The sequence below is a fragment of the Diadema setosum genome, chromosome 11 (genome assembly GCF_964275005.1).
Source record: "Diadema setosum chromosome 11, eeDiaSeto1, whole genome shotgun sequence".
Lineage (NCBI taxonomy): Eukaryota > Metazoa > Echinodermata > Echinoidea > Diadematoida > Diadematidae > Diadema > Diadema setosum.
In genome coordinates, this window is record NC_092695.1 from 13934994 (window position 1) to 13947430 (window position 12437).

At 41.2% G+C, this 12437-nt stretch overlaps 1 protein-coding gene across 1 annotated transcript in view; it reads right to left on the bottom strand.

Moving 5' to 3' along the window:
- Window positions 1–12437, bottom strand: part of LOC140234639 (UDP-N-acetylglucosamine--peptide N-acetylglucosaminyltransferase 110 kDa subunit-like) — a 55852-nt gene that overhangs the window by 41200 nt on the left and 2215 nt on the right. Inside the window, exons 2-4 of the mRNA XM_072314671.1 lie at window positions 7118–7268; window positions 2681–2924; window positions 1178–1246 (exon numbers count right to left, since the gene is read on the bottom strand). Coding sequence (XP_072170772.1) covers window positions 1178–1246; window positions 2681–2924; window positions 7118–7268 — 464 coding nt within the window. The remainder of the gene's footprint in view (window positions 1–1177; window positions 1247–2680; window positions 2925–7117; window positions 7269–12437) is intronic.

Consider the following 12437-nt stretch of genomic DNA (forward strand, 5'->3'; position numbering starts at 1 on the left):
AAACAGTATTTTTCAAACGTACTGATTTCAATCTTACAGCACAGAATTTTTGCCTTCTCCATCAGGACTTGTGGAATTGGCTGACTAATGCAGTTTGCTCACACAAGATAATGAGTTGAATCATGAGGCAAGGTGTCCATCTGATCCTCTCTCTCTTGATGAAAAGAGTGCTGCAGCAGATGTATTCTAGCACTAGGCAATCTCACCTCTACCAGGCATTGAGTCATGTGTTGGCATGACTAACCAACTTGAAAGCAACACATCTTAAAGACCAAGAGGTATGCTGGCAACCCAACCCTTTCGGGATTTTGGGATCATACAAAATCAGTGAGTTTTGGCAGATAACAATTTCTTGACTCTTGCATTGCAGAGGAGAGATTCAAAGCAAGCAAGGCAAGCTGAATTGGCTTGGGTGAAGGATGACTCGGCCAGGCTCTGCTCTCGGTCAAGCCAATTCAGGCAGCACGCGCAGCACTGCACACATGCTGGCACAAAGCAGCTTAAGCGCTATACGCCTGATGATGCATGCAGAAGCCAACCTGACCCTCAGCACAAACCAAAACCAGGACACAGCTCCTCTGACGACATGTTGAAAGGCTTCATCGCAGCTTGCTGCCGCAGCAATGCAGCATGAGCCACTGTCAGCTTGCGAACTGGCCACCAATGCTGCATCTTGTCTTGTTGTCCAAAGAACTAGGGGCTCGTCTCAACACGATCACTCTCTGTTCCACAATGTTTATCATTGAGACAACATGCATTTAAGTGCAATAGAACACCGATTCACTGAAATTAATATTCATCACTGAACAAATATTTTTTACTGTTACACACAGCTGTTATTGTTTTCATTTGTTTTTGTTCTTGGCATTCCATACTTTTCTTTCTTTTTTTAAATGTAATATGCCGCCAAAATCAAGGTTTAGATTGTCCTACCATAAAATTTCTCAAAATCAGTGGTGTAAGCTTACTGTGAAATGGCAATATCTGTATGAAATCTGTGAAGGCATAGTGAAGTCACTGGTTGACTTGTGCACAGGATATTCTAGCCAATAGACAGCCACTGAAATTGCTTGTCCATATAACTGGCATGAAGTGGCCATTTTTGGGCAGCATACAGTAAGCAGATTTGGGTTAATGTTACCCTTAAGGCAAAATCACCTAAAATAGAGTACTTTACCTTTGCTTCATCTAGTCTACCTAAGGCCTTCAAGAGATTTCCGAGATCACTTCGCACACAGTAGAGGTCCTGATAAAAACAATTATAAAACAAAGCAAAAAATTCACACTGGAAATCTAAACGGGAAATAGATATGTTGCTGTATCACTTTTGGTTCTAGAGAAGATTTTTAAAGATTCCTTAATTTAGGGGTTTGGCCCCCTGGGTTGAGCATGGTGCCCATTTTAACAAATTTAGATCCTAATCCCCTAGGGATGCTACGGTTGTACCTGTTTAGTTTGGTGAAAATCGGTCTTGGGGTTTTCAAGAAGATGAAAATGTAAAAAGTTTACACACGATGCATGCCGGACGAAGAAAGATTGCAATAGCTCACTAGGTGAGCTAAAAAGTTAAATTTTTAATATTTTCACTTGACCCTTGATCTCACGACCCGAAACAAGCATTGCATAGATATTGGGGATATAGTAAAATTTTGAGCATTTGACCTTGACCTTTGACCTTCAGCATGTGCACCCAGAAGTTGATAAACACAACTTCACACACTCATTCATATACATGTCAAGTGTCATTAGGATACCTCAAATGTTTTTTAGTTATGCTGTCAACAAAATTAAGGACGGAAGGACAACCTGAAACATAATGGCCTGAATTCACGAAGATGGTACAAATGAAACCATGGTTTAAACCATGGACAAAAATCATGGAGCGCCAAGTGTCGCACGGAATATTTCGTTACGAAATTGGTCATTTCGTCGACAAAAAGACCGTTTCGTTAACGAAATGGACGAAATGTTCATTTAGTTACAAAATGCTGTCATTTCGTTACAAAATAATCATTTCATCGACAAAATGACTGATTTCGTAACGAAATATTCCATGCGACACTTGGCACTCCATGGTTTTTGTCCATGGTTTAAACCATGGTTTCATTCGTACCACCTTCGTGAATTCGGGCCAATGCCTCTGGCGACACTTCGTGGTGGAGGCATTAAAAAAAAAAAAAAAAAAAACTTTTAAGATTGTACAAATAATTAACCTAGTCATAACCAAAGTCAAAGCAACAGTGCTATTGAAGATTATGAAAATACCCAAATCAGAAGCCCCCTCCTACAAATTTCCTACACAACATGGCCGAATTGGCAACTTTACGGAAATCTTACTCATATCACACTCTTTTATTTTTGGGAGGGGAGGAAGGGACAAGTAGGTTATAAAAACTGCTTTGAAGAATTTCTTTGTTTTTTTTATATCAAATCCTTAGTTTGTGTATTATATTAGCAACTTCCCTTCAAAAGTTGCAAAGCAAATTCATATGCTAGTATAATCAATATGCATAGGGCCTACATGTAGGTCCCCGATCAAATTGTTGAAACTGAAATTATAGATCTTCATTTTTGATAAACATGATCAGATCCCTTAATATACAGATTTATAAGACAATGAGAAGATGAATAAGCCTGGATTTCCTTTTCGACCCATGCCAAGATGGCTATCATTACTCACGGGATTATACTGTAGTGCAGTGACGTATGCTTGAACAGCTCCCTCCATGTCTGCTGCTGCTACTAGTGCAGCTGCCAGGTTGATGTAGCCATCAATGAAGTCTGGTTTTAGTCTAACAGCATGCCTGTAATTTTCTAGTGCCTCCTGTAGTTGGCCTTTTTCTTTGAAGACATTTCCAAGATTGGAGTAAGCTTCAGCTAACATAGGATTCTGCTTTATTGCCAAAGTACTGAAATGTGCTGACCTGTACATAATAAAGGCAAATATAAAACAAAGGAACACTAATCTTCCCACGAATATGTTTCTTGAGCCATTTAGCAGGAAAAATTAAATAAGAGAAAATATCTTTGTTTACAGTATGCACAAGTTGACATGTTTTGCCCAGTCGCAATAATGTTGGGCGAGGCTGACTGTAGTAGTCAATGAGATTACACATATTAAACAAAGTACAGCCAAAATCTCCTGTAATGTAGGCTATTATGCACAGACATATCTGGCATAGAGACCCACTGAATTACCCTTCCATTATCGATCATGACTTTCTTTCATATTGACAATGGAAAGAGTTCTAAATGATTTTCACAATTAAAGACATATCATCCCTTTTGAATGCAAATTTTTGAAAATTTGGTGAGAACACTGAGGTATTGAAGAAAACACAATTTGGAAACCTACAAATTTTGAACTCAAGAGGGTCTTTATTTGTTTAGTCAAATTGACTGTTAAAATTCCAATAATTACTTTCCTACTACGAAAAAATTACAAATCTAAACTACTACTCTAGTTTTACAGACCTGTGTGATGCACTTATGTACTGTATAAGATGTTGTTTTCGCGTACAGATATTTTCGCGAATTAGGTCACAGACATTTTTGTGAGATGTTGTTTTCGCAAATTGACACCAATGATATCTTGCATGCATTGTTACTCTAGTGTATGGCGACATTTTCATGTGTTGTTACATTTGCAATCCAACCGTGATTCGCGAAATTCGCGAAAATTAAAACCTCGCAAAAATAACCACTTATACAGTAGTTTATGTAAGTGGTGTGTTATTTGCCACAGATAACTAAGTAAAAAGAAGTTAGTGAATTCTTCCTTTCTGACAGCTTTAACATGCATATCTTTTGTTCGAAGTATAAGGCCAAGTAAAAAAAGATAGTAGTTGCTCGTCCTCGCACGCGTCTATTTTGGCTGCCGCATGCTTTTTTTTGCTATTTACTATTTTTTTATAATTGGCTTTAAAAATATCTAAAACTGTTGTTTCTCGACCCCATCCCTCATCACTGATCTCAAACAAGAGACCCGCGGGTCTAGCGCTCACCTGAGTATCGCAAGTTCACCTTTCACGCAGTCACTAATTTAAATTATTCACAGCTCTACCAACATTTGACCAGGCATTCTCAAGTAGAAGATGAAAATGTACAATAAGGGCCCAAATTTTTTAAGATTCCTTAATTATTGGGGATTGGGGCCCCCTGGGGCCCTCTGGGTGGGGCATGGTGCCCATTTTGATAAATTTAGATCCTGACCCCCTAGGGATGCTACCTGCCAAGTTTGACGAAAATCCATCATGAGGTTTTCAGGAAGAAGATGAAAATGTACAATTCAGGCCCCCATTTGGACCTTCCCAACCACCCCCCCCCCCCCCACCCCTGCCCCCAAGAGGGGCACCCCTGGATCTCCTATGAACAAACTCAAAACTACAGTCATTAATGTACTCACTCATAGTATTATCTTAGCTCTATAACTTCTGATTCTAGAGAAGATTTTTAAAGATTCCTTCATTTGGGGGTTTGGGCCCCATTGGGGGGCCCCCTGAATGGGGCATGGTGCCCATTTTAACAAAATGAGATCCTAACCCCTTAGGGATGCTACCTGCCAAGTTTGGTGAAAATGGGTCATGGGGTTCTAAAGAAGAAGATAAAAATGTACAATTTAGGCCCCATTAGGACCCCTCCTCACCCCCCTCCCCTGGGTCCCAAGGGGGGGGGGGGCATCCCTGATCCTGCCATGAACGAACTTGAAACTATTGTACAGTCATCAATGTACTAACTCATAGTATTAACTTAGCTCTATCACTTCTGGTTCTAGAGAAGAAGATTTTTACAGATTCCTTAATTTTGGGGGGTTTGGGCCCCCCCTGGGGGCCCCCTGGGTGGGGCATGGTGCCCATTTTAACAAATTCAGTTCCTAACCCCCTAGGGATGCTACCTGCCAAGTTTGATGAAAATCAGTCCTGGGGTTTTCAAGAAGAAGATGAAAATGTAAAAGGTTTACGCACGACGGACGCCGGACGAAGGGCGATCGTAATAGCTCACTTAGCCTTTGGCTCAGGTGAGCTAAAAACCCAGACGAGAAACTACTTTCTTAAATTACTTGGCCCAAGTATCATATTACAATCACAGGATTATGCAGCTGTGCCTCGTACACAGAATATGTTACGGTGGACATTTGGTGCATTATTCGAATTTTAATGGCTAACAAGCTTCAAATAACACAGAAATGTTATAGCTTTACAATAGTGTTGTCATTCTGGTGGAATATATCATGTTCTGTGCTATTTGGGAAGGAATTCAAAAGGGATGGCCCATTTTTAAAATCCAGGGCCAAACTACAATAAGTCAATTTTAGATACAGCCAAATGGATCGACAACCAGTATCAGACACGGACAGCGCACTTAACAAAGACCCTTGACTCAAGGTGCTACGTAAGTGCTTGCCAAACTGCCCAGGGCAAGTGAAATTCAAAGTTGGGTAAGTGTTTTTGAACAATGAAAAAAAGAGTGCTTGCCCAGTTTTAAAGGGCTCCCTTTGTTCACCTCTCCCTTAAAAACCCACACATTCTACCATACATAATTCAAAGATAACTGTTTAGTGATGCAACACACTAATTTCATTTAAGCAGCTTTCCAACTCATACCAAGAAGCCCCCATGCAATGCAACACCAACACTCAAATCAAAGCAAGTTTGTAGCTCCAAAACGTGTTTAAGCGTGTGAATCAATGTGTGCTGCTTAATGAAATTATTGTTTTATAATGCACTTAACTTTCGAGTGATTCTTCAGGACTATCACCTTTTTATATTTCAGGACTTTCTTTTCAGATACGTAAAATTCATTCTGCAAAACTTGTGCTGGAATAATTCCAAAATCTGCTTGCCTGACTGGGCAAGTGATAAAAAAAAAGTTATGTAGCACCCTGCTTGACCATCAAAATATCAATTACAATCTTGTTGGGCAGAGGCACAAAAAAACCCCAAAAAACAATAAAAACAATAAGACACAGCCAAGCAACAGATTAAAGGGATCGTATAGTTTTGGTTGAGACCTGATTTCAGGTTTCTAACATTTTTTTTTGCTGAGATAATGAGAAAGCTCTTATGAAATATGAAAGAGCATGTAATTTTGTGAGGAATTCAATGTTTATTTGATGAAAATTGGTTTTGAAATGGCTGAGATATCCAAAAAAAGCGATTCTAATAAAGTGTGGGACCCACACTTTATTACAATCTCTTTGTTTTACTTTGTTTTTGGATGTTTCAGTCATTCCAAACCTGATTTTCATCAATAAACTTTGAATTCCTCTTAAAATGGTATGCTCTGTACCAAGTACTATATCATAATGCACTTGTCAATGTAATGACGCACCCCACTACCCCCAGACATGGGTGCGTCATGGTCATTTTTTGACTGACCACACGGGGTTTTTGACGGACACCACGCTGAAAGTGACGAACACCACAGTCACTTTTTTGACGGACATCCTCGGTACATTTGACGCACCCCCAAAAATACTGAAACGATTTTTGCATACGTTTTATTCAAGCAATTTCATTTTCTTTTGGTTCGTAAACATAATTTGTGAAAGTTTCCCTTACCCTGGCCCTGTAAGCACCGTATCGTCATTCACCGTACATCACACTGCTACTACGATATTCCATACAGCAGTACATGTATTCTGTGCATGCAATCCATACATGACTTGTGTGCAGATGCGCTGTGTGTGCGCGGCCATTGCTAGCCCGGCTGAACGCAACACATGGACGATGTAGTTTACGTTCGATGAGAAATCATCGTGTCTTTTATAAGCATTACAGTATTTAGATGCACATTGTATTGGAATATAAACAACTTTCTTCGATAGCAATGTGTGTTGGTGTTGCATCGCAATATGCAATAGGCACTATAGGGCTGCACCAGTTCAATGCTTCCAGGTCAGCATGCCTGTACAGTGATGGTACATTAAACTGCACATTACTTGAATATGAGACCATTTTGAAGCAAATAATTTTCACACAACAATAGATAGATAATGTACTCTTAAATGAATCTCACAAGGATTGAAACAATCATCCCCCAGCATTCCCACTGATTAGTTACTAGCCATCCCCTTTAAGTCTTGTCACACATCAATGGAGTATAGGTGCCTACTTACCTATCCAGTCTCCGGCACTGGAAGTGGATTGAGCTTAGAAGCAGGAGGACACCTGTATTCTCTGGTTCTTGCCGCCATAGCTGCATACAGTGTTTCTCGGCATTTTCGTAATCCCCCGCCTGGTACTCCTGATGGGCCAATTCTGCTAGACCTTCAAAAGTAAGGGTAGACAATACAAGTTCCTTCTTTACCGAGGTCTGGCATCCACGTGTGCAGATATGTGTAAAATGCATTCAGGCTTCAGCATCTTTACCATGTCCATTCCCGTCATAATTTCAAGATTAGTATAAAGTTACAGTGTAAATCAAACAGAATGGCAGAAAATTTATCAATATTGGACAATATAAATTTAGGAACGCTGGCTTTCTTACATTTTCACAAAACATTAATATTGATCGCAACGATGCAGTCAGCCAGTGTATAGCGAGTGACCATTTTCCCAAAACAACTAGCTACCACAGATCTGGTTTCTCCTGGACGATTGACCACTGTGCACAATGACCGCCACACAGCATGACCGCCTTTGTAGAAGGCTGCAGCAAACACATGCTACTGAAACTTATCGTATCCAAGCCGAGAATCGCTATGGAAGGTTGCGTATCAATGGCCTCTGTGTGCTCATCAATTGATCGCATGCGAGCCCGGCTGCGCGGGCAAATCTTGCGTGACTGCACTCGCCCTGTGAGCCACTTTTTTCACAAGATTCTGGCCAAAATAGCCTAATCTGGCATCAACTTTCAAAGCTTATAACTCATGATTAAAACATCTAGAGTAAAACCCCAAATTTTTGGACACTTAACTAAAGCTTTTTTGCAATATTTGTTAACTCAGCAGATAATACTCTACAAAATTATATCTATAATAATGTCTGTTAAATATATCAACCTACTTTTTACCAATATTGATTTTGTTAACATCATAAAATTTCACAGAATACCCAAATATTATCACCTTGTCAATTCCCCAAAATTCGGACACGCGCGCAATGTCAATACGCATACAAGGCCACTGAAAAATGAGCGCGCCATACATTGTAAGGTTTACCTTGTTAGCGCAAAGGTTTCATCGGGGACATTGTGGCGCCTGTTTGTGTCCGAATTTCGGTGACTCTGCACTTGCATTCAGCCCCTGTACATTTATTCACTGCATCGGCACGTACGGAAATTTTGTTTTATAGATCGTCTAACCGTTAGACATGGATCATGGTCTACCCTGCAGCCGAGTGCAAGGGGGCTTTGCATCTCGCCCCAGCCCCTAACTGCGACAGCCGCCACACCTAGTGTGGCGGCTGCGCCATTTTCGCATTCAGATCTTATGTTGTACAAAACGGGTGCCATTCCGGCGCTATATTTCTTTAATTTTTCAACAAAAACTACTAGGAATACTTACATGGGTCAATTAAACCTAAATGATTCCAATCGGTGACTGTTTGATGCATTTCATTGCTTATGATGCAGAAAATGTTGTCTTATAAGGCGAATTATCTTCACCTCACCGATGCTTACTAAACTCACAATAACTTGCACATTGCTAGCCTTTTGTCAAGGCCCTCTCGCTGTAACGGACGAGCAAACGGACGAGAGAACGGACGAGCGAAGCGAGTCGCGCTACCTTACTCGGCTGGGCTCTCTACACCATACAGCGAGAGAGCCTTGACAAAAGGCTACTGCATTACTCGCTACAGGCGTAAATATTCATAAATGAATGACACACGGCAAAAAAAAAAAAAGAACTTTTTAATGCATATTCATTTCACCTTGTAATTATGCACCGTGCGATGATGCATTATTCATATCCTTGAGTTTCCGTATATTGACGTCATTATTCACGCATGCGTAGATGCGTACAAATGGATATACACGTAGTTTTTCTAACTTTTGAAATTCTTTCAAAAGCCGATTATGAACAATTTCATATGAAAGAGAATTATGTTAAGACATATTTCATGACGAAATGATGATCCTATCTCGAGAAATTAAGCTTTGAAAATACGCCAATATCAGAACTTTTTCTCGCTGAGAACGAGCAAAACACGGCACAAATCATGTTCGCAAATAGCGCTGAGAAGCTGCTGGAGCGTGCAGACCTCGAGCGAGAGGTTAATGAGCGCACAGTGGTTAGCCCCTCCCCCTAATTGTGTTGTCATACCCGTGTGCGCTATCGCGCTGCGTGCGTTCGTACGTGCTCGCTATGGTACATGGTCATATCGCAAGCGTAGCTAGCCCCACCGGTAAAATGCAAGGAGCTAAGCAGAGAACATCGCGATTTGTCGGCGGCACGGCGGCCAGGGCAGCTGGCGTGGCGAACATGGTTCGAAGAAAATGTAGCCAACTGTCGAGAGCAGGTGCAAGCAGCTCGCGTGAAATGTACAAGCTGTACAAGTACAACCTCTACAAGCTTGGAAATACAGTAAACCTCGGATAAGTCGACGTCGAGTGAGTCGAAAATCACTTAACTCGAAGCAAAATAAAAAGTCCCGATTTTTCCCTATGTATTTTCTCTAAGAAATATTTGGATAAGCCGAAGTACGAGAGTCGAATTTCGGCTGTGTCGAAGTAAAACATTCAGTCCCTTTTGTACAAAATACACGTAGTTTACATCACTTGAGCCGAAGAAAATTTGTCTGGCATTCTCATTACATTTAGAGGAGAACACAAAAATCGGCATGTCGCAGAACCCCGTCCCTGGCCTGCTGCAGGTATATGCTCACTCACCGTACCGCTCTGCACGCATGTCGAATACATACACATGTATACATGTATACACACAGCACATCGATTCATATACTTTATCCATACACACAGCACATCCATACTTTATCCATGTCAAGCCAGAACTCCTTGGTCAACCAATTGCTGCTTTAATATTTTAGTGACAGGCCAAGTGGGCGGAGCTTGTTTGTGCGTGCCCGGCTGGCTGTATAGTTTTGTTCAATGGAGGTGGGATGGGCCTGGGAGAGTGTTTGTCTCAGGGTAGGTTGACAGAGATGGCTACTAGTTGCACCATAGACATAGCACATGCACACTGCCACATTAGTGCAAACATTCGCAGAACTACGTTTAACTAATCTTTAGTATTGATACAAACTCCATGTTCAATTTAGAACAAAATAAGAACATTATCTTCAAGAACAGACAAATTTGAATGCAAACACACACACGCAAGCACACACACACACATGCATGCAAATGTACTATGATACATGTACATAACTGTGAGTCGAAAAAAAATCGACTCTCGCGAGAGTCGAATTTCACTTAAGTCGACGCATTTTTGTCAGTCCCGAGAGCTTCGACTCATGCGAGGTTTACTGTAATGCCACATTACCACTATTCATACGTGCATGAATGACCAAATACGAGTCTTCCGAAATCTTTTGCACGCCCTTTTGTCGATCTGGTATTCATACATTTGCAGAGTACCGCTACCACAAGAGTACAGTTCTTACGTTGGCAAGCGGACATTCACAATCGACTTCTCCGTGCCAGTCTACAACGTAGACTCGAGCATCGCGAGTGCACTTTCGAAAAATTAATAAACGATGATAAGAACATTACCAATCCGTAGTAGATAGAACTTTAGTAGAGTCTAGAGCTACATGTTCTCTGTTTTCAAACTGATTAGCCACAATACGTGATTTGTGAGCGTGACTGTATCCAAAAATGTACAGAGTGCTATGTGTGTTACGAGCTATCGCAAGTGACAGCTCAGTTTCCTGCAGCTGCTCACTGATCGGCCGCATGCACACACACACACACACACACACACACACACAGGTAGCTCACTGTAGCGCTGCATGCGCGCACGCGATCAACACACACCGCAGCAGAGGCCATGTGGCAGACGCGATGCGTATTGAATTTACATAATGAGTGCCTTCGCGCGAAGTTACTATGGATTCTTGCATACGAAGCCACGCCTAAAACGTTCGCTGTGACCAAAAAAATTATTGCAAGGGGGTATCTTCCAGGCGATATCCCCACACCTAGGCATGGAGCTAGCGAAAAACTAACGGCACCATCGGATTCAGCATATCCTCAACAACTAGCATGTCTCGCGGCGATGCAAGTACCGAAGCAGACGCTGAGATATGGGGATAGATGTTCTTCTATTGATTTTTACATGAATTTATCGTAGGATTCATGTCCCGCCATTCTGATAGGATATGGAGAAAAACTTCCTCTTTCATATGATACCAAATTTGTCAGGATTCATTAATGGCATGGTCTGGGGATTTGGCAATAAAGGCGAAATTTGGCTGAAAAATGCTGGGTCAAAACAGCGTAGGCGCGCGGCTCCATTGCATTCTATGGGACTTGCGTGTTATAAGATAGGGGCGCGTTTTGGTCGAGGGTTGGCAGTGCGCGATCAGACACCCTAATACACGTTCAAAATGGTAGCAAGGCTCTCCATCCACTAGGGCAGGCCGCTTAGGCCTAGAGTAAAAGCCCCAATTTTCGGACACTTAAGCTTTTTTGCAATATTTATTCAACTCAAACAAGGAAAAGTAGAAATTACGCGGTGCGTAATATATGTCCCCGCCGGAAGTAGCATTTAGTAGCACAATGTACAATATAGGTAAACAGATCAAGGTCAAAGGTCAAAGAAGTCAAAGGTCAAAATTTTGAAGCCCTCACCTAGTGCCATCACATAAGGCAAACGGAATCGAAATCGGGTTAGAAATGGGGAAGGAGTAGCATTTTGTAGCCAATGTACAATGTAGGTAAAAACTCAAGGTCAAAGGTCAAAGAAGTCAAAGGTCATAATTCTGTGTAGAAGTTTTGAAGCCCTCACCTAGTGCCATCACATAAAGCAAACGGAATCGAAATCGGGTTAGAAATGGCGAAGGAGTAGCATTTGGTAGTAATATGTACAATACAGGTCAAAAATCAAGGTCAGAGGTCAAAGAAGTCAAAGGTCAAAATTCTGTGTAGAAGTTTTGAAGCCCTCACCTAGTGCCATCACTTAAAGCAAACGGAATTGAAATCGGGTTACAAATGGCGAAGGAGTAGCATTTTGTAGCAAAATGTACAATATAGGTCAAAAATCAAGGTCAAAGGTCAAAATTCTGTGTAGAAGTTTTGAAGCCCTCACCTAGTGCCATCACATAAAGCAAACGGAATCGAAATCGGGTTAGAAATGGCGAAGGAGTAGCATTTTGTAGGCAATGTACAATATAGGTCAAAAATCAAGGTCAAAGGTCAAAGAAGTCAAAGGTCAAAATTCTGTGTAGAAGTTTTGAAGCCCTCACCCAGTGCCATCATATAAAGCAAACGGAATCAAAATCGGGTTAGAAATGGCGAAGGAGTAGCATTTTGAA